The sequence below is a fragment of the Oncorhynchus clarkii genome, chromosome 1, assembly GCF_045791955.1.
Source record: "Oncorhynchus clarkii lewisi isolate Uvic-CL-2024 chromosome 1, UVic_Ocla_1.0, whole genome shotgun sequence".
Classification (NCBI taxonomy): domain Eukaryota; kingdom Metazoa; phylum Chordata; class Actinopteri; order Salmoniformes; family Salmonidae; genus Oncorhynchus; species Oncorhynchus clarkii.
In genome coordinates, this window is record NC_092147.1 from 39696260 (window position 1) to 39723677 (window position 27418).

The following is a 27418-nucleotide window of genomic DNA, read 5'->3' on the forward strand; positions in this document are numbered from 1 at the left end:
TTGGCTATGATTTTATACTTTTTTATCAAGGGAGGCTAAATACTCGCTGGCTTCCCTTGCATTCAATGCTACATTACAGGCGGGAACAATGTCATACTCTTTTGGACCAGACAGCATCAGATAGATGGACTACATGTACAGAGACAGAGGGGCGCTGTTTCGCTCATTCAAATGCTTTCTCCAGTGAGATACGTTCAGCCTCTTGCAAATTTAAGGAGAGACACAGAGAGACAAAAGTTGTTTTATTTTTGGGGCGATTAATTAATCCCCACCAGGGTAGGGCAGCACCATACAACGTTCCAATGTTATAGTCTTGTGAATCTCTCAGGCATATTTTTTGATTGGAAATGGGAAAAATGGGAAAGATAGACAAACTACATTCTCATTCATATTATTTATTATTATTATTATTTAAATGTTTTGCTCTACAAAAGACACATACTGTAAGCTTAATGTACACACACTAGTGAGAATTTTTTGGGAGAAAAATAGTCATTTGTTTTTACTTTCCGTGGGTTCTCAAATTACCTCCCACAGATCCAGCTTCCACAACTGGAAGGCATTATGTCATTGGCCATAACCCCACTCCTCCTGTAGGTTAGGTTACCTGGACACAGCGTTGACTAGCGTTATCTGTAATCCAGTAGCATTGCTTTGAAGAATGTCACAGTACCTACAAACTGAAAAATGACACCTATTGTAGATGCAAGACACCCAAGCCAACTTTAAACAAAAAAATTATTCCAACAAGTCCAGAACGCTGGTGAAGGAGTTGGACATTTTCAAAAGTTTTTACCAAAGAGAGCTTCGCAAATGCAGGAATGGTGGATGGCAACATGCATGAAATATACAGGCTGACAGAAAAAGTGGTACCATCCATTTATCCTCACCAACAGGTAACATTACCCAGCTAGACCTACTATTTTTGTGAATGGGGTCACTCATCATTCATTCAACACTAGTCAAATGACCGCATAGCAAAGCCTGTTATCATGGTTTACAGTAGTTGAATTGTTTATATTTGATGTTGAACTGTTTTATATACACTGAACAAAAATATAAATGCAACATTCAACAATTTCAACGTTTTTACTGAGTTACAGTTCATTTAAGGAAATCAGTCAATTGAATACATTCACCCTAATCTATGGATTTCACATGACTGGGAATACAGATATGCATCTGTTGGTCACAGATACTTTTTTTAAAGAAGGTTTGAGTGTGGATCAGAAAACCAGTCAGTATCGGGTGTGACCACCATGTCTCATGCTGTGTGACTTGTAGAGTTGATCAGGCTGTTGATTGAGGCCTGTGGAATGTTGTTCCACTCTTCTTCAATGGCTGTGCGAAGTTTGGATATTGGCAGGAACTGGAACGATCTGTCGTCCAGAGCGTCCCAAACATGCTCAATGGGTGACATTGTCTGGTGACTATGCAGGCCAAGGAAGAATTTGGACATTTTCAGCTTCCAGGAATTGCGACATGGGGTTGTGCATTATGATGCTGAAACATGAGGTGATGGCATGACAATGGGCCGCAGGATTACGCCACAGTTTATCTGTGCATTCAAATGGCCATCGATAAAATGCAATTGTGTTCGTTGTCTGTAGCTTATACCTGCCCATACCATAACCCCACCACCACCATGGAGCACTCTGTTTACAACGTTGATATCAGCAAACCGCTCGCCCACACGACGCCATACATGCTTTCTGCCATCTGGTGAGGACGACGAGCACGCAGATGAGCTTCCCTGAGACGGTTTCTGACCATTTGTGTTGAAGTTCTTCAGTTGTGACATCTGGCTTCTTCACCTGTGGGATCGTCTGAGAGCAGCCACCCGGACATATAATGAAACTGTGGGTGGTTGTGGGTGGTTGTGAGGCCGGTTGGACGTACTGCCAAATTCCCTAAAACGAGGTTGGAGGCGGCTTATGGTAAAGAAATGAACATTCAACTATCTGGCAACAGCTCTGGTGCCAATTGCACACTCCTTCAAATCTTGACACATCTGTGGCATTGTGTTGTGTGACAAAACTGCACATTTTAGAATATCCTTTTATTGTCCATGCACATGGTTCTTGGCAAAGGAGAAATACTCACTAACAAGGATGTAAGCAAATTTGTTCACAAAGTTTGAAAGAAATACGTTTTTTGTGCCTATGGAACATTTCTGGGATCTTTTATTTCAGCTTATGAAACATGGGACCAACACTTTACATGTTGCGTTTATACACTGCTCAAAAAAATAAAGGGAACACTAAAATAACACATCCTAGATCTGAATGAATGAAATATTCTTATTAAATACTCTTTTTTTACGTAGTTGAATGTGCTGACAACAAAATCACACAAAAATGATCAATGGAAATCAAATTTATCAACCCATGGAGGTCTGGATTTGGAGTCACACTCAAAATTAAAGTGGAAAACCACACTACAGGCTGATCCAACTTTGATGTAATGTCCTTAAAACAAGTCCAAATGAGGCTCAGTAGTGTGTGTGGCCTCCACGTGCCTGTATGACCTCCCTACAACGCCTGGGCATGCTCCTGATGAGGTGGTGGATGGTCTCCTGATGGATCTCCTCCCAGACCTGGACTAAAGCATTCGCCAACTCCTGGACAGTCTGTGGTGCAACGTGGCGTTGGTGGATGGAGCGAGACATGATGTCCCAGATGTGCTCAATTGGATTCAGGTCTGGGGAACGGATTCAGGTCTGGTGCTCAATTCCTTCCTCTTGCAGGAACTGCTGACACACTCCAGCCACATGAGGTATAGCATTGTCTTGCATTAGGAGGAACCCAGGGCCAACCGCACCAGCATATGGTCCCACAAGGGGTCTGAGGATCTCATCTCGGTACATAATGGCAGTCAGGCTACCTCTGGCGAGCACATGGAGGGCTGTGCGGCCCCCCAAAGAAATGCCACCCCACACCATGACTGACCCACCGCCAAACCGGTCATGCTGGAGGATGTTGCAGGCAGCAGAACGTTATCCACGACGTCTCCATACTCTGTCACGTCTGTCACATGTGCTCAGTGTGAACCTGCTTTCATCTGTGAAGAGCACAGGGCGCCAGTGGCGAATTTGCCAATCTTGGTGTTCTCTGGCAAATGCCAAATGTCCTGCTGTAAGCACAACCCCCACCTGTGGACGTCGGGCCCTCATACCACCCTCATGGAGTCTGTTTCTGACCGTTTAAGCAGACACATGCACATTTGTGGCCTGCTGGAGGTCATTTTGCAGGGCTCTGGCAGTGCTCCTCCTTGCACAAAGGCGGAGGTAGCGGTCCTGCTGCTGGGTTGTTGCCCTCCTACGGCCTCCTCCACATCTCCTGATGTACTGGCCTGTCTCCTGGTAGCGCCTCCATGCTCTGGACACTACGCTGACAGACACAGCAAACCTTCTTGCCACAGCTCGCATTGATGTGCCATCCTGGATGAGCTGCACTACCTGAGCCACCTGTGTGGGTTGTAGACTCCGTCTCGTGCTACCACTAGAGTGAAAGCACCGCCAGCATTCAAAAGGGACCAAAACATCAGCCACGAAGCATAGGAACTGAGAAGTGGTCTGTGGTCACCACCTGCAGAACCACTCCTTTATTGGGGGTGTCTTGCTAATTGCCTAATTTCCACCTGTTGTCTCTTGAATTTGCACAACAGCATGTTAAATGTATTGTCAATCAGTGTTGCTTCCTAAGTGGACAGTTTGATTTCACAGAAGTGTGATTGACTTGGAGTTACATTGTGTTGTTTAAGTGTTTCCTTAATTTTTTTGAGCAGTGTATTTTTGTTCAGTATATTTATAAACCACAAGAGAGATCGTATGTCAAACTGATCCAGTCCAAACTCCTGTGCCTGGGTCCAAACAATATCATGACTACAAGTGTATTAGTCAGAAGATGATTTGCCAATACTAGGGGTGTTATCAGATTACTTTCTACAAAATCTGGCAAACTTGACAAAATAAGTCCATTATCCCGTTGGGAGATCTTTTCTTTAAATAATGTCTCCAAGTTTCTTTGGTCTGCAACGGGGGGTCACATTCAAGTAGAACATCACGAAGGCTCACAGAACACCTGAGCAAAGCCTACACAATATCAATTTCCAACATCTGAAAGCGGTGTCATGTCTTATTGCATCGCAGTCATAAATTCTGAAATGGTTCGATGTTCAGCTTTCGAAATGGTTGCAGCTTCTGAAATGGTAGGCGTCAGGTTGAAATGTTTGTCCTCTCCTCTCCCCCATTCATCCATCCATCGATGCAGCCTCTATGTATCATTCACTGTACGTCCCAGATCTCACAGAGGAGGGGGGTGAACTTGTGGTCGCTCATGCGCCAAGAGGTAAGCATCTCGGCGTGGTGGTGATTGAGGGTTCGCAGTTCGGTCAGACGTCCCAGGAGACGGGCAAAGTGCTGGGGCTCCAGCGGGTGCTGCATTGCACAGAACCTCCTGAGCAACTCCAGCATAGGCTCCTGCAGCCTCTCCACTGCCTGCTGGTCTTTCAGGTATGGCCGGTCTGTAGAGGATAATAAATTAAAGGGGAAGTTCCGTATTTTACAACCTAATGACAGATGGCTTTTTACCCTGAAAGTAGTCTATAGGCAGAGAGAAACTGTATTCCATGGTTCAGTTTACAAACTTCAGATAACTTTAGCCACCACTAGCTAAAAAGGATTAATAGAGGCATGCGGCACATCAACTTTAAGCAACATCAAACCAAATAATTTAGTTTATTTCAGTTGATTTGACCATTACATTTTTACTTGTGATACATGCCCAGCAGTCAGCTCACCTGGTGACAGGATGGTAATGGCGGTGAGAAGGGCGTGTTCTTCCGGCATCATCTGGAGTTCCCCGATGCTTTTGTAGAAGTTGAACATGGGTGTAATGAACGCCTCTGATATTCCTGGAAAAGATGTGGAGATGCGTATTCAATGCACAACCATTGGATGGCAGTATTTTCCATAGATGGCAGTATAGTTCATATATCACTGAGGGGAATGGGTTAAAACATGGGTTAAAGCATAGATGATGTACTGATACTTACTATAATTCCCATACAGTCCCACTATAATGAACCAAAAGATGTGATATAAGATTTGAGGTAACATACTATTGGCCTATACCTTTTGCAGATTTCAATTTAAAAAATACGGAGAGCAGAACTACACCCACCTCCACCAAAACAATTCACCCACTCCAGTCAGATACATCAGAGCCATAAGCTTTCAGAAATGCCAGGAGCGCACAAAGAGGGAGAGAGGGGGACAATAGGGCTCTTGATGTTTAGATAAAGAACAATAGCCTCTTTAGACACCACATCTCTATTTTCCCCTCAGACTGGCCTTTAGCTTGAATATCTCTCCACCAATCCATTCACTCTGGAGAGGTGCCAAGAGACGGAGTGACGCAGTTTATGGAGGATAAATCATTGGCATAGCTCTAACTGATCCAGTCTAGCATCAGAAGGCATCCATCCCTCTTTTACTCCCCTACCACACTGCCTGGCACAATGCCCATACGCGCTCACAACGGAATGAACCCCAACCTGGCGGGCAGTGGTCAGTTTACGTGGGTAATCCACACCTGGCCAGGGATCAACAGGTCCGTACACTGCTAGTCTTCCAGCATCCTCGTCAGATAGATCATCAGATAGAGCAGGCCCATCTATTATTCATACCAGACCTGCGTGGCTGCCTGCAGACAGATCTAATCTACAGTACAGTATGGGAGTTGTGTGTGTGTGTGTGTGTGTGTGTGTGTGTGTGTGTGTGTGTGTGTGTGTGTGTGTGGTGGAGGAGAGGGCTGGAGGCCCTCACAAGGTGATGAGTCAGAGAGGAAGTGTATACAACCACAGATTGTGGTAAAAAAAATACAACTTCACGATAATAGTGATGATAACCACCATTTAGTTCTAGTAACAGTAGTTTACTTGTTGATGTATATTAGAGTATTGTCATAGTATTTTCCCTTAAATGCTCCAGATTCCCAGTATGAACATACCACTCTTGCGTATCCTGTCCTCCAGCACCTCTGTGTGTCCATGGGGTAGCTTCCTGGTAAACACCTGTGCTGAGCGCAGGAACATGGCCTCCACTGCCGAGCCCTTTAACAGAGCTATCTGATCCTCATGGTCCAGGGCAGAGAAACCTGTCAGGGCCGTATCCACGCACGCACACAAGCATGCAAACACAGTCAGGAGAGGCTATTGCAAGGAGGAAGGGAAGGAAGGATGGACCTCCCCTACGGTTTGTGAGAAATAAAAAATTATGAAACAGAAAAAATCCTGCTAGTAAATAAAATTAGGCTAAATAAAGTCACTCAGTAGAAGCCTCAACAGAAATACATTAGTTAAGGAAGACTTTTCTTTCCATTTCAATGCAGTGTAACAGAGATGGTTTGGTGAACTATGCTTCTGTGATGAGTAACCTTGCCTGAGACCTGAAGACTTGTGTTAGCTTCCTGAGTTAATGCCTAGACCTTTGCTCAGTGGACGAACACAGTCTTGTGTCACTGTAATGACCCGTATCAGTACCCGCTCTGACTTATGATATTAAGTCAAACAAGTTAATTGTTGTTATCATGTTGCTATTGTGCTGGAAATGTTTTATGTTTGTGCTTTTCTAATAACTAATTTCTGTGTTCAATTCACATGCTTTTCTAATAACCGTTTTCTGTGTTCTGCGAATCCTCACTATCAGTAGCTGCAGTTTGGCAGAACGCTCAGACAGTACGCCCTTTGTTTTGAGAACGAAATATCTCAGTTTCAAGGTCTCAGCTTAGAGAGAAGAAGCCTCGTGAGGTACTGGTCTGTTACATGTTATGAACCGGTATTAGTCGGTCACATGAATTAGACTATTAGTATGGAGTACAAAAGGCCAGAGGTTGACTGATAATTAATAGGAGTATCCTATATTCTACTTCTTTCAAGAGAAAAGGTTGGAATGACCATTATCATAGAAGTCCAGACCTGGAATGTTTTTGGTAAACTCCACCAGCACTTGAACATGACTGGTGGCCATCTCTGTCAAAAGGAGGAAGTTCTCATCTGCATTGAAATACTCCTGTAGCTGGAGAAACAAGGGGACACAAAAGACAATTACAGAATGTGTGTGAAGTTTTATGACACTGCTGGCTGATAAGGAGAGTTGTGCAACTGCATCTAAGTTATGAGGGAGAGAACAGTCTGACTTCTACTGGGATAGAGAGCATGTGGTATAAGTAATTGCTGGAGTCTTACTTGGAAATCATCTACTCTGGGATATGTTACAAGGGTCTCTTATGGTGTCTTCCATGAACTGCGAATAAGTCTGAGTTGTAAAGCATATACGATGGCTTGCTGAAAGACAAATCATTTGCTAGAATTGTAGGAGATATCACATACCAGTTTTTTGGCCATGTCTTGAGGGATTCGATGTTTCTGGTAAGCTCCTACGATGAAGCTCAAAATAGCCTGCTGCTCTTGACTGAGCTCAATCTTCTCCTGAAAGAAAACCATTAGCAATCAGTTTTTAATCTATTCTGTATGACACTAAGGCTATTTATGAGTCATACTTTTAAAGTGTCAGTCATAGCTGTGAGTAATACAATCTATTGGTGTCAACAGGGCTTTAGAAATGTTGATATATTCATAGTTAATTTTAACACTGGGCTGTCATTATCATGCTATTCCCATATCCAGTAATCAGTATAGGGCATTTAAAATCAAATCTAATTGTATTTGTCACCCGTTGTATTCAGGGCATGTGTAGACTTTACCGTGAAATGCTTGCCTATGAGCCCATCCCAATTATGCAGAGTTACAAAATAAAAAACAATAGTAACACAATAGTAATACGAGAGGAATAAACCACACAATAATTAAGTATATACAGGGAGTACCAGTACCAGATCAATGTGGAGCTATATACAGGGAGTACCAGTACCAGATCAATGTGGAACTATATACAGGGAGTATCAGTACCAGATCAATGTGGAACTATATACAGGGAGTATCAGTACCAGATCAATGTGGAGCTATATACAGGGAGTACCAGTACCAGATCAATGTGGAGCTATATACAGGGAGTACCAGTACCAGATCAATGTGGAGCTATATACAGGGAGTACCAGTACCAGATCAATGTGGAGCTATATACAGGGAGTACCAGTACCAGATCAATGTGGAGCTATATACAGGGAGTACCAGTACCAGATCAATGTGGAGCTATATACAGGGAGTACCAGTACCAGATCAATGTGGAGCTATATACAGGGAGTACCAGTACCAGATCAATGAGGAGCTATATACAGGGAGTACCAGTACCAGATCAATGTGGAGCTATATACAGGGAGTACCACTACCAGATCAATGTGGAGCTATGTAAAGGGAGTACCAGATCAATGTGGAGCTATATACAGGGAGTATCAGTACCAGATCAATGTGGAGCTATGTACAGGGAGTACCAGTACCAGATCAATGTGGAGCTATATACAGGGAGTACCAGTACCAGATCAATGTGGAGCTATATACAGGGAGTACCAGTACCAGATCAATGTGGAGCTATATATTATTTGTCTATGTACATAAGGCAGCAGTCTCTAATGTGCAAGGTTGAGTAACCGGGTGGTAGCTGGCTAGTGATGTCTATTTAACAGTCTGATGGCCTTGAGATACTAGCTGTTTTTCAGCCTCTCGGTCCCAGCATTGATGCACCTGTACTGACCTCGCCTTCTGGATGATAGCGGGTTGAACAGGCCATGGCTTGGGTGGTCGATGTCCTTGATGATCTGTTTGGCCTTTCTGTGACATCGGGTGCTTTAGGTATCCTGGAGTGCAGGCAGTGTGGTTTGGGCATACCGCACCACAGGCGGGGATACAGCCCGACAGGATGCTCTCAATTGTGCATCTCTAAAAGTTTGTGGGTTTTAGGAGCCAAATTTCTTCAGCCTCCTGATTGAAGAGGAGCTGTTGCGCCTTCTTCACCACATTGTCTGTGGGTGGACCATTTCTGAAGATTTTCACCTTCTCAACTGCGGTCCTGTCGATGTGGTAAGGGCATGCTCCCTCTGCTGTCTCCTGAGGTCCACGATCAGCTCCTTTGTTTTGTTGACATTGAGGGAGAGATTATTTTCCTGGTACCACTCCACCAGGGCCCTCACCTCCTCCCTGTAGGCTGTAGTGTCATTGTTGGTAATCAGGCCGACCACCGTCGTTTCGCACGAAAACTTGATTTAGTTGGAGGCGTGTGTGGCCACGCAGTCGTGGGTGAACAGGGAGTACAGGAGGGGACTAAGCAAGTTACCTTTGCTTTCTTGGGTACAGGAACAATGGTGGACATCTTGAAGCAAGTGAGGACAACAGACTGTGTCCGCGACGTGGCTGACGTTGGTGTCCACGACGTGGCTGGTTTTCCCTTTATTATCCATGATTGTCTGTAGACCCTGCCACATACGTCTTGACTGAGCCGTTGAATTGCGACTCCAATTTGTCTCTGTACTGATGTTTTGCCTGTTTGATTGCCTTACGGAGGGAGTAACTACACTGTTTGTATTCAACCATATTACCAGTCACAGTGTGGTTAAATGCAATGGTTCGCGCTTTCAGTTTTGCCTTAATGCTGCCATCTATCCACGGTTTTTGGTTTGGGTAGGTTTTAATAGTCACAGTGGGAACAACATCCTTTATACACTTCCTGATGAACTTAGTCACCGTGTCAATGCAGATAGTCTGTAACAATGAATTAACTATTTAGCTGTCTTATGGCTATTAAGTAGTCGTATGGCTTGGGGGTAGAAACTGTTTTAAAGCCTGTTGGTCGGAGATCCGATGCTCCAGTACCATTTGCCGGACGGAAGCAGAGTGAAAAGTCTATAGCTGGGGTGGCTGATGTCTTGCAATTTTTGGGCATTCCTCTGACACCTCCTGATGTAGAGGTCATGCCCTCTTCAAGAGGACAATGTGGACAATGTTAAGTCCTTAGTGATGTGGATGGCAAGGAATTTGAAGCTCTCGACCCGCTCCACTAAAGCCCCGTCAATATGGATGGGGGCGTGCTCTCCCCTCTTTTCCTGTAGTCGATGATCAGTTCATTGGTCTTACTGATGTTGAGGGAGAGGGTCTTGTCCAGGCACCACACTATCAAATCTCTGATCTTCTCCCTGTAGGTTTTCTAATCGATGACGTGATCAGGCCTACCAACGAGTCGTGTGTGGCCATGCAATCATGGGTGAACAGGGAGTACAGGAGGGGACTAAACACGCACCCCTGAGGGGCCCCCGTGTTGAAGATCAGCGTGGCAGAGGTATTGTTGCCTACCCTTACCACCTGGGCCGGCCGGTCAGGAAGTCCAGGATCCAGGTACAGAGGGATGTGTTCAGTCCCAGGGTCAAACGCTTGGCGATGAGCTTGGAGGGGACTATGATTTTTAACGCTGAGCTGTAGTCTATGAACAGCTTTCTCACATAGTTACAGCTCACACCCTGTCGTAAATTAAAGGAGATCCAGAGAACATCCCTCTCCAAATTAACACAGAAATGTTCCTTTGTCTCCAGAGACTTTTCCCACCAAAACTCTAAAACGTTCTAAAGCGAATACTAGAAAAATGTTCCTAACAGAGAACGTGGGGAATGGTCAGTGTTGATCTAAATAATAATAATGTCATATGGGTTGTTCTTTTGTGATGTTGTAATTGTTTTTATAAAGGATATACTGTCATTTGAAAAGTATATACACTATCCAACCTTAATGTTGTATTTAAACAATGATGGACATATTTTTGTTAAGTTAGGAATGTGCTCTTAGGATCCATAAGATAATTTGTCTCTTTTAACCTTTGCACAGTAAGTAGTCACGCCCCGAGTGAGGTAAGAGAGTGTGTCAGCCTGACGGAACCACCCCTTTCGACTAGAGTGCATAAAATGATTGGTAAAGAAATTACATTTTAGACCAGAACATCGCCAGGCTGCAGCTGTGTGTGTAAAGTGGTTTGAACCCTGAAAACCAACACGAGATGGAGAAGAAAACTCCCCTCTCAGACAATCACTGGTACGGCTGTTTAGCTGTCCTAGGAAAGTATCTAGAAAAGCACATTTAAGTGGGACTATTCTACTACAAACCAACGTATTCTGCTACTCTCACACACCCCACTGGTAACATCGACACCATCGGCCTATCTTCCAAGGAGCATCTTCCAGAGTGAACAACAGTAGAAGCCGATGGGGAGGCCACCTTTTGGACAATCAGAGCCTTATAGGCGTGCTGCTGAAAGGCCCAACACCCTTCCTAAGGGGGGCTGGTTCCGACAGAGATCCACTGCGAACAAAGGCCTTTAAACGTAAATGCATTAATGATTTCTTACTCCAAATGGGCAGCCGTTCGTGTGCAAAGTATATGATTACTGTGAGAGTAGTTTCCTAAAGTGTATCAATGATAAGTGTCTCTTTCTCTCTCTCTCAATCTCTCTCCATGTCATTGTGTAAGAAGCAGCCATATGTTGTCAGTCTGCTAAGGACCTTTTCCTAATGTATAAAGTGTGTATATTTATCCTATGTTACAATTTAGTTAGCTAGTAAATAAATAATTAAACCAATTTGTGTTGTACTGAATCAGAAGTAAGGCTGTTTTTTGTCAGATGCAAGAGGTTATGACTGTTCAGAATGATATGATAAGAGGTTGTGATTAATGTGTTGACTGTTTTATGGATGTAATAGGTAATTCTTTTAACAGCTGCTCTCGTGGTGCCCCGAATTCCTAATGAGTTAATTGTTACATGATTAATTTAATCAGGTAACAATTAAACATAGTTAGTTGATAAGATAAATAACAGTCATCAGATTAATGAAAGTAAAGTCACAACACAGGTTATCTTAGAGTTCTCGGGAATATAGACCATCAAACAAAAGCTACTTTTCTAACTTTTTTTTATTTATTATTAATTTTTAAGGAAGGTCATTCAGGAAATGGTTAGTTTGTCTTAGTCTATAAACATCTAACACCATTTTCTAGTAAATAATTTTCTAATAAATAGTGTTCTGTATTTAGATTCCTTCATTGGGAATCACTGACACTCAAATTTTGAAGCACAAAAAACATACTAAAGAGCAAAAAGGGGAGCTTTTACCTTTGACAGTTTGGTGGTGGAAGTGACCTGCTTGCTGTCTCCGTTGTCTCCCCCCTCTGTCTCGTCCCAAGTGGACTCTCCTGGTGAGGCCTTGGAGTTTTTCCTCAGCCTTTTAGACTTACACTGGATCTCTGTCAGCAGACCTGTGGGCAGTGATGAAGGGTTCAAACACAATGTGTTGAAGGAGAATTTCACCCCTACTTCAATAGTGATTTTCTTTGGGAATGCACCGTAGCCAGCCAGAAAAGGCCTGATGCCCAATGATACAGCAGGGTGTTTAATATTTGATTAAATTGGCTTTATAGTGTAACTATGGGTTTGAGAAAGTTATTGAGCAAGTTTTGAACATTAATTCTCACCTAAGGTAAGAGGTTAGCTCAGATGTATAGTTCAGATAATTAGGGAACTCTTTTAGACATTATAACAAATTGTCACGCCCTGGTCGAAGTATTTTGTGTTTATTTTCATTTATTTGGTCAGGCCAGGGTGTGGCATGGGTTTTTGTATGTGGTGTGTTGGGATTGTAGCTTAGTGGGGTGTTCTAGTGAAGTCTATGGCTGTCTGAAGTGGTTCTCAATCAGAGGCAGGTGTTTATCGTTGTCTCTGATTGGGAACCATATTTAGGCAGCCATATTCTTTGGGTGTTTTGTGGGTGATTGTCCTTAGTGTCTTGAGGTCCTTGTTCTGTGTGTATGTGCACCAGTATTAGGCTGTTTCGGTTTTCGTTACGTTTATTGTTTTGTAGTGTTGTATTTAGATTCGTGTTGCTTCCGTTTAAATAAACATGGATCGCAATCTACACGCCGCATTTTGGTCCGACTCTCCTTCTCACCTAGAAAACCGTGACACAAATTGAGAAATCTCCAGTAATATTCTAAATTATAAACCAGGTGGTTTGAGCCCTGAACGCTGATTGGCTGAAAGCCATGTTAGTGACGCGCGGGTTTAGTCCTAACCCGCAGTCCCTGTGGATATGGGTTTAAGGTCATTAAATATTGTGTGGATGAAGGACGGGTGGGTGGCGTAAAGAGAAAGCAAAACCTTTAAAAATAGAAAAATGTATAATTCTTGTGTTATAGGCTATATTGAGGTTTTTCTTTCATTATTTGAGGCTATTTGGCATTAGTGCATAAGCCTAAGCTTTAGGGCCTAACTGTACACATGCCAAATTATCCTACCCACCAATCACCAAATTAGTTTGGGAACAGGCAGAAAAACTTAACATCAATCCACAGAGGCAAAAATGACAATGTCGGAGTTTAATTCAATAAGAGAAGCTGCGAAAGGACAGTTTAAAATAAAGAAAGGAGGACCAGAAAAGTAATGGTTTGGTGAAGTGGTAAAAGAGGATGATAGCAGTGCTGCTATATTATGTGTGTTGATTGTGAGGCGCTATACAAATTTAACAGTCACAAGACAGGGACTTCCAATCGGCCTATGGCACGTCAAGGGAACAGTAGCCTACTGTTCAGATGGGTTAAATGGAAACTGAGATCTGGACACTGACTGTAGGTCGATAACCCCTCACATAGCCTTAATATGAACTCCAGCAGAATTAAGCAGTTCTTGCTGTAAAATGATACACCAAATGTATGCCACATTTTGACTCGTGAACAGGAGTAGAGAAATATGATTCATTTCTTTCAGTATCATGAGAGAATGTGAATGCTCAGTTAGCACCTCTACAGATGGTATCTATCTTTATCAGCATCATAAAAGCTGATAGTATTTCAACCACATAAAATATGCATCCATGCCGAACTGAAATCTTATCAGAAACATGTTGGGTCGTTTTCACAGCTTTCTATTTCCTTACAACCGGTCAAACTGATGTCATCTGCAAATTTTACACAGAAAATCTTTCCAGTATTTTTTTTGTTATTGCATTTTCTCCTGGGCCCCTAAACATATTTTCTCAGCGAAAGAAGATGAGAGAGAGAACTTTACCGATGTCAAATAAATTGAAGCATTCATTCAAGCGATTTTACATTATTCTGGTGAACAAGGGTTTATTTAGTCTTCTAGGGCAACACATAATGAAAGAAGAGAAGCTGCATGTATCTAATTATAGACAAGTTGCCTACTAAAGCAGAAGCATATCTAAATCAGGCCCAAAACTCGTGCACCCCCTGTCAAAACATTGTTCTGCTGTCTTTGACTGTAGCCCATAGCGCATTTTCTATATTTGCGGTTTAGGGTCGGGTGCAAGCCTCAGATTTTCACTTTTTCACATATAGTCGGATGGTCGTGGATGGCTTATTAGCAACTGTGCGCAGGTGTGGGTGAACAAACAGCTGACTCCCCGCACCACAAACAAACCAAAAAATGTTACGTTGGTAAACAGTTTGTGGTACTGTATACAGTATGTCCAATATACCACGGCTAAGGACTGTATCCAGGCACTCTGCATTGTACGGTACATAAGAACAGCCCTTAGCCATGGTATATGGGCCATATACCACACCCGCTCATGCCTTATTCCTTAATTATACAACTCCTGTATTTTATGCAGCGAGTATGTTAATGCAGCGAGTGTGTTAATGGTGAACTCTGTCCTCCTGCTCCCCTTGCCTGATACTCCAAATACACCCACCAATTGGGTCTCCTTAGTGGTATGATTAGGCTAGAGGGAAGGACACAAAGATTTCATCATGACCATGTCTTTTTGATCAAGATTTGCACCTTAATTTCCCCATTCTTCTTTTGTTTCTGCAAAAATACCTTATCTTCCAGTTGACTCTCCCTCTGCCTCTCCCTCCCTTGAATAGCAACAATGGTGAGACCTTTCTGTTGTGAGCGGTATGACACAACTGTCCCTCAGTGAAATTCAAAGCAGTCATGTCAGAATCCAAAATGAGAGTTCTCTGCTATGATCTGAGAATGTCCCCAGCGCATTGAAAGAACATTATGATGATATCATACAGTCTGAATAGATAGTCAGGCTCACAGATTGACACATGTCAATCTGAATCAAATACTGAGAGTGAGTGACTGTTTAACAATGTAATTTATATGGATACCTGAATGGTAAATGGATACATGAATGGTAAAATGCAATACTATTGAAGATATGCCCTGCAATTTGTTATATTGGCAAATAGCAGGTGCACTTCTTCTTAAAGGTCCGCTGAGATCTGCCAGTGCTTCAGTTTAATTAAAAGAAAGCGGTTGAATATTAATTTTTGTACGGGCAGGTACTATGGTACCATGTATCATGCGTTATTAAAACCTGCAGTGTAGTCTCTCAAGCAATAAATGCACGTAGAAGTAAATCAAAGAGCTGGTGTTATCACCAAATTCATTTTCTGTCATTGGCAAGATAATCTGTTGCACATAAGAAATAGCAGTATGCTTAGCGATGCAATAGGAGATCTATGCATCTGCACCTACATGGATTCTGGAGTAAAGGCCATCAAGAGTGAAGAAACATGGGTGTTCCTTCAAATGTCATGACCACCTTTCTTGTTGAATCTTTCAGTAATGATGCTTTATGGTTTCCCTTGACTCTTGGTCCCTTTCCTTATCAATAATACCAGTACCTCACAGACTGTACCATCAAGTGTGACATAATAGGTGCAGTATCCCATGATGATAAATGGAGAGATGCCAACAGCTGTTGGCGTGAGTGCTGATATACTCACATTCTGCCAGCATGCCCATCTCCTTGCACTTCCGGAGACGACACTCCTGGCACTTCCTGCGCATGTACATGTCCATCTCACAGGTCCCTTTACTCTTGCACTTGTAAACGGCGTTCTTTGTGATGCTCCGTCTGAAGAAGCCTAAAGGCAGTAATCAGAACAATTAGCCAGTGACCTCAGTCTTTGGTCATATGATTAAATACTAGTGGTATTATGTACTGTAAAGCAAATAACACCACAACAGATGCAGGATCTTAATTTGATTACTCTTTTGTTGCCGAGAATTTGGAGATGAGCTTTGTGATTTAATTAAATTAACTGAAAACCCACACAAACACAGTTATATTTGCTGTATTGCACTTTACATGTAGCCTACTTTTGCCCAACTATATAGCCTAACCACCGATCAAGCAACATTATGGATTAATGTTCAAATCCTGTCGCTGGATTATTTTCCTGTAAAATATAGGTTGAATTAGGATCTGTATGTGGTAGAGGTGGACCGTGCCTTGGATCTCCCATAAATATAACCGCTAATGGAGTGATGGCATTGGTTTGTGGCTGATCTATGCCCTTGGTCTTGACCTATTCCCAATGGGTGCTTCAAACCATTAACATTAACCCCTTTCAAAAGGGCCACACAGTGTACAGTCCAGCTATGTCCTCCGTAAGGCAACCAAACAGGCAAAACGTCAGTACAGAAACAAAGTGGAGTCGCAATTCAACTGCTCAGACACGAGACGTATGTGGCAGGGACTCCAGACAATCATGGATTATAAAGGGAAAACCAGCCTCGTCATGGACACCGATGCATTCGCCCGCTCCAAGGAAAACACAGTGCTCCAGGCCATCAGACTGTTAAATAGTCACCACTAGCCGGACTCCGCCCAGTATTCTACCCTGAACTTCAGAGTCTTGGTGGTTCCAAACTTCTTCCGTTTAAGAATGATGGAGGCCAATGTGTTCTTGGGGACCTTCAATGCTGCAGACAGGTTTTGTTAGCCTTCCCCAGATATGTGCCTCGACACTATCCTGTCTCGGAGCTCTACGGACAATTCCTTCGACCTCATGGCTTGGTTTTTGGTCTGACATGCACTGTCAATTGTGGGACGTTATATAGACAGGTTTGTGCTTTTCCAAATCATGTCCAATCAATTGAATTTACCACAGGTGGACTCCAATTAAGTTGTAGAAACATATCAAGGATGACCAATGGAAACAGGATGCACCTGCGGTCTGAATACTTTCCGAAAGCACTGTATATATTTATATTGCGCAGTCTGACATTGCTCATTCTAATGTTTCTTTATTTCTTAATCATTTTATACATTTTTGGGATTTGCGTGTATTGTTTTGTATTGTTAGGTATTACTGCACTGTTGTAGCTAGAAACATCAGCATTTTTCTACACCCGCAGTAACATCTGCAACATATGTATACAGCCCAATAACATTTTATTTTATTTTTACACTAATTACCAGTGTGAGAAAGATGCCCCCTAAGAGCCTTATTGGACTGGTTCCATACAGTGGGCACACAATCGATAGCTTGGAACAGGTAACTAGACATTCAAGTGCAAGGAGATGAGTACAACGACACACATTAACATTGCTTAGCTCCTGGTTCCCTACGCCATTATAGAGTGGAACGCGTAGAGGGAGTTATATGCGGAGGGTGAACCGACGAGAGACAACTGAACCTCAAACCTACGCTCAGATACGAGGCAGAAGAGCCCAGTGACCGCAACCATAACATCCATTCACCTGAGGATTTACAAGAAATAGAGTAGAAATGCTGTCATTTAGAAGGTTAGGGAGGTGTTGTTGTGATTCTTCATGTTGAGTGTCACAGCTCGTCATTTTTACATGGCGACGTTCAGTAAAGTCATGCTGCTTACTCCTGTCCTGAGTCCAGAGACAGTTCATTCATTCATCCTCGTCATGACGAAATATCATACTGATCACCTTCTGGATGTTTGTCATACTAGTGGGCTACTCTGTAGACATCATATTACATTATAGAATATCCCAACTATATTCAGATTACAATACTGTTCTAGCAATAGCTACAGAGCAAAACCAGAAGTGATCAACACAGGGTTTAGAAAAAGTGAGCCCATCCATAGAGTGGTTTCTCAAGTGTTGAATGTAGAAGATGCTCTTATTTGGATCTATGTTGTAGAAGACGGTGAAGACCTGTAGTCCGTAACACTTCAATGTCTACAGCTATGATAAAGATGTAGCACACTTAACCACTGCAATTACCTTTACACCCCTCACAGGTGAGAGCGTTATAGTGGTACCCAGATGCCTTGTCCCCACACACCACACACAGCTCCTCCCCTTTGACCCTGCCTGCATGGGAAGTGTGCCTGGTCCTCTTGCACACCGCAGGCACTATGGCGGATGCCTCTTCCATTTCAACATCGTAGCTACCCTCCAGGGGTTCTTTCCTCAGTTCATACATCTCCGTGGGTGAGTACCACTCCTCAACGCTGTATTGGGGGTAGTAATTCTGATTGGAGTAGTATGGAGGGGAGGACATGGTGGGCTCCACCGAGGGGTATTGCATGCTGGGATAGTTGGTGAAGGATAAGACCTCTTGGTCCTGGAGCAGAGGGCTCCCTTGATCTGCCAGAATATCTGAGAGGAGAAAAGAAAGACGCATAGATTAATTTATCGTATCACTGATTAGAAGTGTTGGCTAAAGTTTCTTTAGCCAACTAAAAAGTCAGCTTGGCTTCAGCATGGTTCAGAAAATCCACAATAGCTACACATTTCACAAGCCAATAACTCCTGTGCTCTCCCAAGGATAGTGTAGTGCGACTGTCAAAATCACTTTCCAGCTGTTACAGTAGTATTAGACAGTGACTTAATCTGAGTATTTAAACATTAACATAACAGGGGATAGTAACCTACATAAACCCAGGCATAAATAACCTCACACTCTTACAGAACACACTGTCACAGCAGATTGACGGGACGGCTTGAGCTTTCCAGCTATTCTCCAAAGAGATAATAGTACTTATCTTATTTATGTTTTACATATATTGATATTTCACAATGCTTTATCATCAGTGTCATACATTATAATAATGATATTTATATTATGTGGGCATGAATCCTTGAAGGTCAGCTAGCATTGGAACCATTTCAAATCACTTTTATTAATTCAAATACATTAAGGTAAAAGGAAATACTGGAACACAAGAAAAGCTGCTGGAATGTAGCCGTACAGTTCTATAGGGTTGAGTTTATCCAAACTCATTTTATAATACACATAATCCAAGCTGACACAATAAGATCGACAGGCATGAGATTCTGACCTGAAGATTTGTTCTAATCTAGACCATGGCCATCTCAGGGTGACCCAGCACACCCAGGTCTCTCTCTCTTTCTTTGACCACCTGAAAAGTAATCCCCCTCTGCGGCTCTACTCTTACCTTTGACTTCTTCTACCTCAGCATACCTCTCCCTCTATTATCTTTGTCAATGGAACTTCTCCAGAAGAATTCGGTACAGGAGTCCTAGAACAGAACACCTTGGTGCTTGTTTGAGGTCTGACTTAGGAGTGCCAAATGGGAGCAAAGGTTGCCATGGCTACTTATTAACCTGACAGACATTTCTGCCCATCATTACAGGTAGTTGGTTCCGTAATTGGTAAAGTCACTTTGACATCTGGCTTGTGTGACTGGCTGCTACTGCCTGAGGTGTAATGTGTGTCAGAGCTGGCCACTGGATCGCCTGATCCCAGATCTACATGTGCCAACTCTCCTAACAATCATTGCCATGCCATATGTACAGTGGTGACCCGCAATTCAGGGCAGGTTATGCAAATCTTTGAGTTAATAAAGTTGCATACAAATATGGTCTCTTTTTTCCATTCTTGAGAAAGGCAGCTCCAAAATGCAGGTGTTTTAGCCTAGCTTAGTGCTTTCTGTGGTGGTGATGGGGCAGCCAGTGGAAAATACAGAGCATAGGGGTTAGTAATGTACTCTAGTTGCACCCTGATTGGCTCAGAGTTCTATCACTCATGTGGACACTGCGTCACTGCAAAATCTACAGGGAGAGCTCGAAAATTCAAGCCTCTTGGTTGCTGCCATAGATATACATTAGAAGTGCCCATCCAAGAAGGCTCAAGTTAATTGGCCACAGATAAAATAACATTAAATCATGTTATATCTACCGTAGCTTTGATTGGACTGATCATGTCAACATCATTCTTTCAAAAGCTTAGCTTGCAAGATAGACAAGCAGTCATCATCATGAATCAAGTTGACAATCGACTGGCAAATCCTTTTCAATCCTTGTCATATCAACAGAAATGATAGATAAAACAGATCGGTGCTCATCGGCCATTGGACATAAACATTATACAACAGTTGGAAATCACAAATTCAACAATGAGTGGTTTGGAAGGAATCAGTGGCTAACTGCAAGCGTTGCAAAGCAATCACTAGCCTGCTATTCAGTGGAGTGGCTGTATGGTCCCAAGTCTAAGACTAAGGGTCTCTTTTCCAAGCTTAAAAGGATAAACATTCACATGCAACACCATCGGCCATTAAAGGTTGAATACATTGGCCATGCTGTCAATCCAGCATGGCTTCTGCCACGTTTAAAACAACTGGAAACTCGGAACTGGGAAATCTCAGACGTCAGTGTGTTCAAGACAACTCTTACTGAGAAAATACGTTTTGAACTGTCATCCAACTCAGAATTCCAAGTCGGGAACTCTGGCCTCTTTCTAGAGCTCTAACCTGAAGATCACTGAAGTCAGGATTCAACCTTGTTTCTTTCTGAGTTCCCAAATGTCTAGAAAGCACCAAGAATCAAGAGAAAGACAGACTTTGATGACAAAGTTTGATGACTAAATTTGCCGCGAAGGACCTTCGCACCACTTTCCTGTTCAAGTGAGCACAGCACAACAAGGTGAGTCCAAAAATGTATTGTATGCTGCTGCATAAATGATGTAATATGCCAGGGAGATATGTATACTGTAGCTAAGAAAGTAATACTAAGTGTATGTTGTGTACTAATCTGTTGGTAGCCCATGTGTTTCACCCTAATAAATTGGTCCCTTTCCTCCTCATAACTTAGCCTACTGTTCTGACTTGGTGGTGCACATGTAGCCTATAGCCTGGTTTAGAGAAATGTCATCATTGAATATTGTATGAGCTCTCATTGTCTGCTTATAGGCCTCCTTTATTTATCCTTTGTACATCTCAATTGTCAGTAGAAACTACATTTGTTTAAGCAAGTCAGCCATATCAGCTATATTTTTTTTTAAAGCAGTAAATGAGGCTGAATTAACTGTTTCGCTGCCAGACGAGGCTCCGTTGATAACCAGGTGTAGCGGTGGTAAGGATTCACTCCATGGTGCTGAAAAGAAAGCTCTGCTGTTGGGACAGCTTTATGTAGGGCCTAACAGTTTGTGGGCATCGTTTGCCACCGTTATAGTGCAATTAATGTATTGTTTAGTGTTGTGTTGTGTAGTGGCTTTGCTGGCATGCATAAAAAAAAGAAGCCTTTGCCCCACCAAGGGGCAAAAATCGCCATTGCATGTGCATATGCTGTTACAGTTGAAGTCGGAAGTTTACATACACTTAGGTCATTAAAACTCGTTTTTCAACCACTACACAAATTTCTTGTTAACAAATTATAGTTTTGGCAAGTCGGTTAGGACATCTACTTCGTGCATCACACAAGTATTTTTCCAACAATTGTTTACAGACAGATTATTTCACTTATAATTCACAGTATCACAATTCCAGTCGGTCAGAAGTTTACATACACTAAGTTGACTGTGCCTTTAAACAGCTTGGAAAATTCCAGAAAATGATGTCATGTCTTTAGAAGCTTCTGATAGGTTAATTGACATAATTTGAGGTGTTTTTTATTTATTTGACTAGGCAAGTCAGTTAAGAACAAATTCATATTTTCAATGATGGCCTAGGAACAGTGGGTTAACTGCCTGTTCAGGAGCAGAATGACAGACTTGTACTTTGTCAGCTCGGGGATATGAACTTGCAAACTTTCCGTTACTAGTCCAACGCTCTCACCACTAGGCTACCCTGCCGCCCTGTACCTGTGGATGTATTTCAAGACCTACCTTCAAACTCAGTGCCTCTTAGCTTGACATCATGGGAAAGTCAAAAGAAATCAGCCAAGACCTCAGAAAGAAAAATGTACCTCCACAAGTCTGGTTCATGCTTGGGAGCAATTTCCAAATGCCCGAAGGTACCATGTTCATCTGTACAAACAATAGTACGCAAGTACAAACACAATGGGATCACGCAGCCGTCATACCGCTCAGGAAGGAGACGCATTCTGTCTCTTAGAGATGAATGTACTTTGGTGCGAAAAGTGCAAATCAATCCCAGAACAACAGCAAAGGACCTTGTGAAGATGCTGGAGGAAACAGGTACAAAAGTATCCATATCCACAGTAAAACGAGTCCTATATCGACATAACCTGAAAGGCCAATCAGCAAGGAAGAAGCCACTGCTCCAAAACCGCCATAAAAAATCCAGACTACAGTTTGCAACTGCACATGGGGACAAAGATGGTACTTTTCGGAGAAATGTCCTCTGATCTGATGAAACAAAAATAGAATTGTTTGGCCATAATGCCCATTGCTATGTTTGGAGGAAAAAGGGGGAGGCTTGCAAGCCAAAGAATACCATCCCAACCGTGAAGCACGGGGATGGTAGCATCATGTTGTGGGGGTGTTTTGCTGCAGGAGGGACTGCTGCACTTTCCAAAATAGATGGCATCATGAGATGGAAAATTATGCGGATATATTGAAGCAACATCTCAAGACATCAGTCAGGAAGTTGAAGCTTGGTTGCAAATGGGTCTTCCAAATAGACAATGACCCCAAGCGTGTGCGAGCAAGGAGGCCTACAAACCTGACTCAGTTACACCAGCTCTGTCAGGAGGAATGGTTCCAAAATTCACCCAACTTATTGTGGGAAGCTTGTGGAAGGCTACCTGAAACGTTTGAGCCAAGTTAAACAATTCAATGGAAATGCTACCAAATACTAATTGATTTTATGTAAACTTCTGACCCACTGGGAATGTGATGAAAGAAATAAAAGCTGAAATCAATAATTTCTCTCTACTATTATTCTGACATTTCACATTCTTAAAATAAAGTGGTGATCCTACCTGACCAAAAACTGGAAATTTTTACGAGGATTAAATGTCAGAAATTGTGAAAAACGGAGTTTAAATGTATTTGGCTAAGGTGTATGTAAACGTCTGACATCAACTGTATATAATACACTGCATATTATGTATTGCTTGACGAAAATAGTAGGAGGAGTTAGATGAAGCACATACAGTACTGATCTGGGTCCAGGCTCGTCACTGGAGGTTGCTTACCAAAGAAGTGTGAGTTCTCGGACAATGGGAATCCATCGTTGTGTGGGATCTGTAGTGGTCCCACCACATTTACTTCGGGGCCCACCCACTCATTCATTCACAAATCTGGATGGACCTCAGCTCAGAATAAAGATGATGGAAGTAAATTATTTCCAGTCCAATCCTGTAAGAAACGAAGATACACCTAGACATAACGTTAGTGTGAGTTTAACATTTTGTTAAGCAGCTTTGTCATACAGTAGCTTACCTGTTAAATACCTCACAGACAACTCTTTAGCCCTTGCAAAAGTTTTCGGACCCCTTGGATTTCTTCACATTTTATTGTTTTACAAAGTGGGATTAACCAATTACAGTCCAAGCCCTGCCGGATATGTACAGAATAAAAATATTCCAAACATGCATCTTGTATGCAACAAGGCACTAAAGTAATACTGAAAAAAAACACAACAAATGTATACACTTTTTGGATTAAATGCAAAGCCTTGTGTTTGGGACAAATCTAACACAACACTTCAATGAGTAACTGACTCCTTATTTTCAAGCATGGCGGTGACTGCATCCTGGTATGTGTATGCTTGACATCAGCAAATACAGGCAGAGTTTTTATTTTATAAAAATAAATGGATGGAGCAAAACACAGGCAAAATCTCAGAGGAAAATCTGCTTCAGTCTGCTTTACACGAGAGACTGGGAGAGGAATTCACCTTTCAGCAGGACAATAACCTACAACCTACACTGGAGTTGCTTATCAAGAAGACAGTGAATGTTCCTGAGTGGCCAAGTTACAGATTAAATCTGTTTAAATCTGCCAAATACATTTTATGCAACGGGTGGGTCTAATCCTGAATTCTGATTGGTTAAAACCGCATTCCATCCGATGTCTATTGCACAAGTTTCCATCGGCTAAATCTATGATGTTAAAATGTCTATTTACTCTGTTCCATCTGACTGCGCAATCCACTGTCTCATCAGCCCAGCCAGGCTACTTATAAACTTGATCTCCACATTTTATTGTGTTACTGCCTGAATTTAATTTGGATGAAATTGAGATTTTATGTCACTCGCCTACACAAAATACCCCATAATGTCAGACAGGAATGATGTTTTTAGAGAATTTTTACAAATTAATAAATAATGTAAGTATTCAAGCCCCTTTGTTAAGTTAAAGAGTAAACATTTGCTTAACAAGTCACATAGTGACTTGAATTGACTCACTCTATGTGCAATAATAGTGTTTAACCTGATTTTTAATGACTACCTCATCTATGTACCCCACACATACAATTATCTCAGAGGTCCCTCAGTTGAGCAGCAAATTTCAACCTGCTACAGTATTTATACCCCTTGACTAATTCAACAATTTGTTGTGTTACAGCCTGAATTCAAAATTGATTACAAAAATGTTTTCCTCACCCAGCCATTTTCAAGTCTTGTCATGTATTTTTAAGCTGCAACTACTGTAGGCCACTCAGGAACATTCAACTATCGACTTGGTAAGCAACTCCAGTGTATATATTGCCTTGTGTTTTAGGTTATTGTCCTGCTGAAAGGTGAATTTGTCTCCCAGTGTCTGTTGGAAAGCAGACTGAACCAGGTTTTCCTTTAGGATTTTGCCTGTGCTTAGCTCTATTCCATGTATTTTTATCCTAAAAAAACTCCCTAGTCCTTGCCGACGACAAGCATACCCATAATATGACACAGCCACCACCATGCTTGAAGATATGAAGAGTGGATTTTCCCGAAACATAAACATTTTTGGCTCCCGAGTGGCGCAGAGGTCTAAGGCACTGCCTCTCAGTGCTTGAGGCGTCACTACAGACACCCTGATTCGAATCCAGGCTGTATCACAACCGGTCGTGATTGGGAGTCCCATAGGGCGGCGCCCAGCATCGTCTGGATTTGGCCCAGCATCGTCCGTCATTGTAAATAAGAATTTGTTCTGAACTGACTTGCCTGGTTAAATAATTAATAAAATAACAATTATATTCAAGACATAAAGTGAATCTCTTTGCCACATTTCTACTGTTTTACTTTATTGACTTACTGCGAACAGGATGCTTTTGTTTTGGAATATTTTGTATTTTGCACAGTCCTTCTTTTCACGTTGTCATTTAGGTTAGTATTGTGGAGTAACTACAATGTTGTTGATCCAGCCTCAGTTTTCTCCTATTACAGCTATTAAGCTCTGTAACTGTTTTAAAGTCACCTTTGGCCTTTGGTGAAATCCCTGAGCGTTTTCCTTCTACTCCTGCAACTGAGTTAGGAAGGACGCCTGTATCTTTGTAGTGACTGGGTGTATTGATGCACCATCCAAAGTGTAATTAATAACCTCACCATACTCAAAGGGATATTCAATGTCTGCCTTTTTTCTTATTAACCATCTACCAATAGGTGACCTTCTTTGCGAGGCATTTGAAAACCTCCCTGGTCTTTGTGGTTGAATCTGTGTTTGAAATTCACTGCTCGACTGAGGGACCTCACAGGTAATTGTGTGTGGAGTGCAAAATCATGCTAAACTAGGGTCTTCAACAGGTTGATCGCAAGCTACCAGTCGCTCTCAGCCCACCTATGATTAGCTCCCCAAACAATTCTGAAAGTACATGCAATTTTCACATGTTCCACTGCAACTTGTCATTAACAAATCTCACAAGTATTAGACACTGCAAGCTCCCAGCAACTATCTAATCAATGCAACGCTGACATTATCCCACCCCCGGTTAGCCACTATTGGCTTAAAATGCCAAACCCAGCACAATAGCTGCCAATTCATTTCCAGCAATATTTCCCCTGTATGTCTGTGTGGTGCGCATGTATTTCTTTCACTTATTTCTGTGTGTAGCCAGCTGATGTGATAACCATCTTGTGGGTTGACAGACAGTCATTTCCCCAAAACCTTCTCAGTTTAATGTTTACTGTAAAGTAGGCATACCTGGCAGAAGTATATAATCAGGAAGTAAATCATTTTGATCTATTACTTGGTATTTGCTAACTTTGCCATGAAATGAGCAACAGCATTACAGAACCATCACTAGACTGGCACATTAGACAACACATTCCTCACCTGCTAAATTCACAATTAAACGGGAATTACACAAAAAACTCCTAATATTGATGTTTATCTTCCAGACCTAAAAATAAATACTTAGATGTGATTTAAGTATTGACATGGACTCAGACTTCTTGTCTTGTGTTATGTGATGTTTCCCTTATTGCTGTAAGCATAACCACAATGTACCCAACACAACAAATCCAAAACAATTATTTTGACGAGTATTCCCTTTAGGTTATATTCTGTATTAAATGAGGTCTGTTCCTGTGCAGTACATTCAGAATTAAAGAGATCCTTGAGAGTTGCTAGTCTATTCCTCTGTTATCACAGTAAAATGAACACAGTGATTTCCCCAAACTTTTCCATGGTCTCCCTGAATGTTACTGACTAACAGCACCCATGGTGATGTTAACTGACACCATCATGCAGTGAGCAGAGAGGAGGTAAATCACCATGTGAACCACTGGTTTTATAAATCGCACCTGACATAGCTTTAATTAATTAGCCAGGGCTAATTTCCCCAGAGATTAAACAACAGCCCACATGAAGACCCCAACAAGGGCCTCCAGGCCAGTTTGTCAGCCCACACAAAGAATCAACCTGTCCCTCTCTATCATTCTCTCTTACCGTATTCTTTCCTGTTGATTTCCCCAGTGTAAGTCCAGTCTAGTCCCAGCCTTCACCCTCTCTCTCTGATCTCCACATTGTAAAGTACAGCACCATCAATATTTGCTCATGAGCATCTAGCTGCTCCTGGCTGTCTGGGGTTGCAGGGAGAGTATGTGTGACTGGCTGGGGTCACGGAGAAAGGGGACAGTGGTTATTAATTAAGCTGTCCATTCCTCTCCATGAACGCACTACCCCTCTTCCCCCTCCTCCCACCTCCTCCCATCCCCCCCAAAATCCTCCTCATTCAGCAAAGCAATCTGGCAGCCATGTGTACTCCCTAACACAGAGAAAACCAGACCAGAACCCCCCCCCCCCCCAAAAAAAAAAGCACACACACACACATGCACACATGCACACACACGCTAACACACATTAGTCACAGGCAACTTGGTCTTGGATAAGGCACAAGTGATCAAGCAGAGAGCCAACCCATTGGGCAAAAACTAGTCAAATCATTTCATCCAAAGAAATCAATGAGATGACCTTGAATCAACGTGGATAACTGATTGGATTTGCAAAAATGAATCAACTTAAGGGCAATTTGTATTTTTTTCCCCCAACCTTTGAC

At 42.3% G+C, this 27418-nt stretch overlaps 1 protein-coding gene across 4 annotated transcripts; it reads right to left on the reverse strand.

Moving 5' to 3' along the window:
* Window positions 1-379: 379 nt before the first annotated feature.
* LOC139406942 (bile acid receptor-like) lies at window positions 380-26999 on the reverse strand. 4 transcript variants are annotated; one of them, XM_071150143.1, is made up of 10 exons: window positions 26809-26996; window positions 23133-23316; window positions 18015-18392; window positions 15751-15891; window positions 12110-12252; window positions 7393-7488; window positions 6979-7078; window positions 6012-6158; window positions 4801-4914; window positions 380-4524 (listed from the first exon to the last, which is right to left on the reverse strand). In XM_071150143.1, the coding sequence occupies exons 2-10, from the start codon at window positions 23227-23229 to the stop codon at window positions 4286-4288; spliced, it is 1455 nt and encodes a 484-aa protein (XP_071006244.1). In that variant the 5' UTR covers window positions 23230-23316; window positions 26809-26996; the 3' UTR covers window positions 380-4285. The 4 variants fall into 4 exon arrangements, with proteins under 4 accessions (XP_071006244.1, XP_071006252.1, XP_071006226.1 ...); XM_071150151.1 differs by having other exon boundaries at window positions 395-4524; window positions 23133-23295; window positions 26809-26999; XM_071150125.1 differs by having other exon boundaries at window positions 395-4524; window positions 7393-7491; window positions 26809-26999.
* Window positions 27000-27418: the final 419 nt, after the last annotated feature.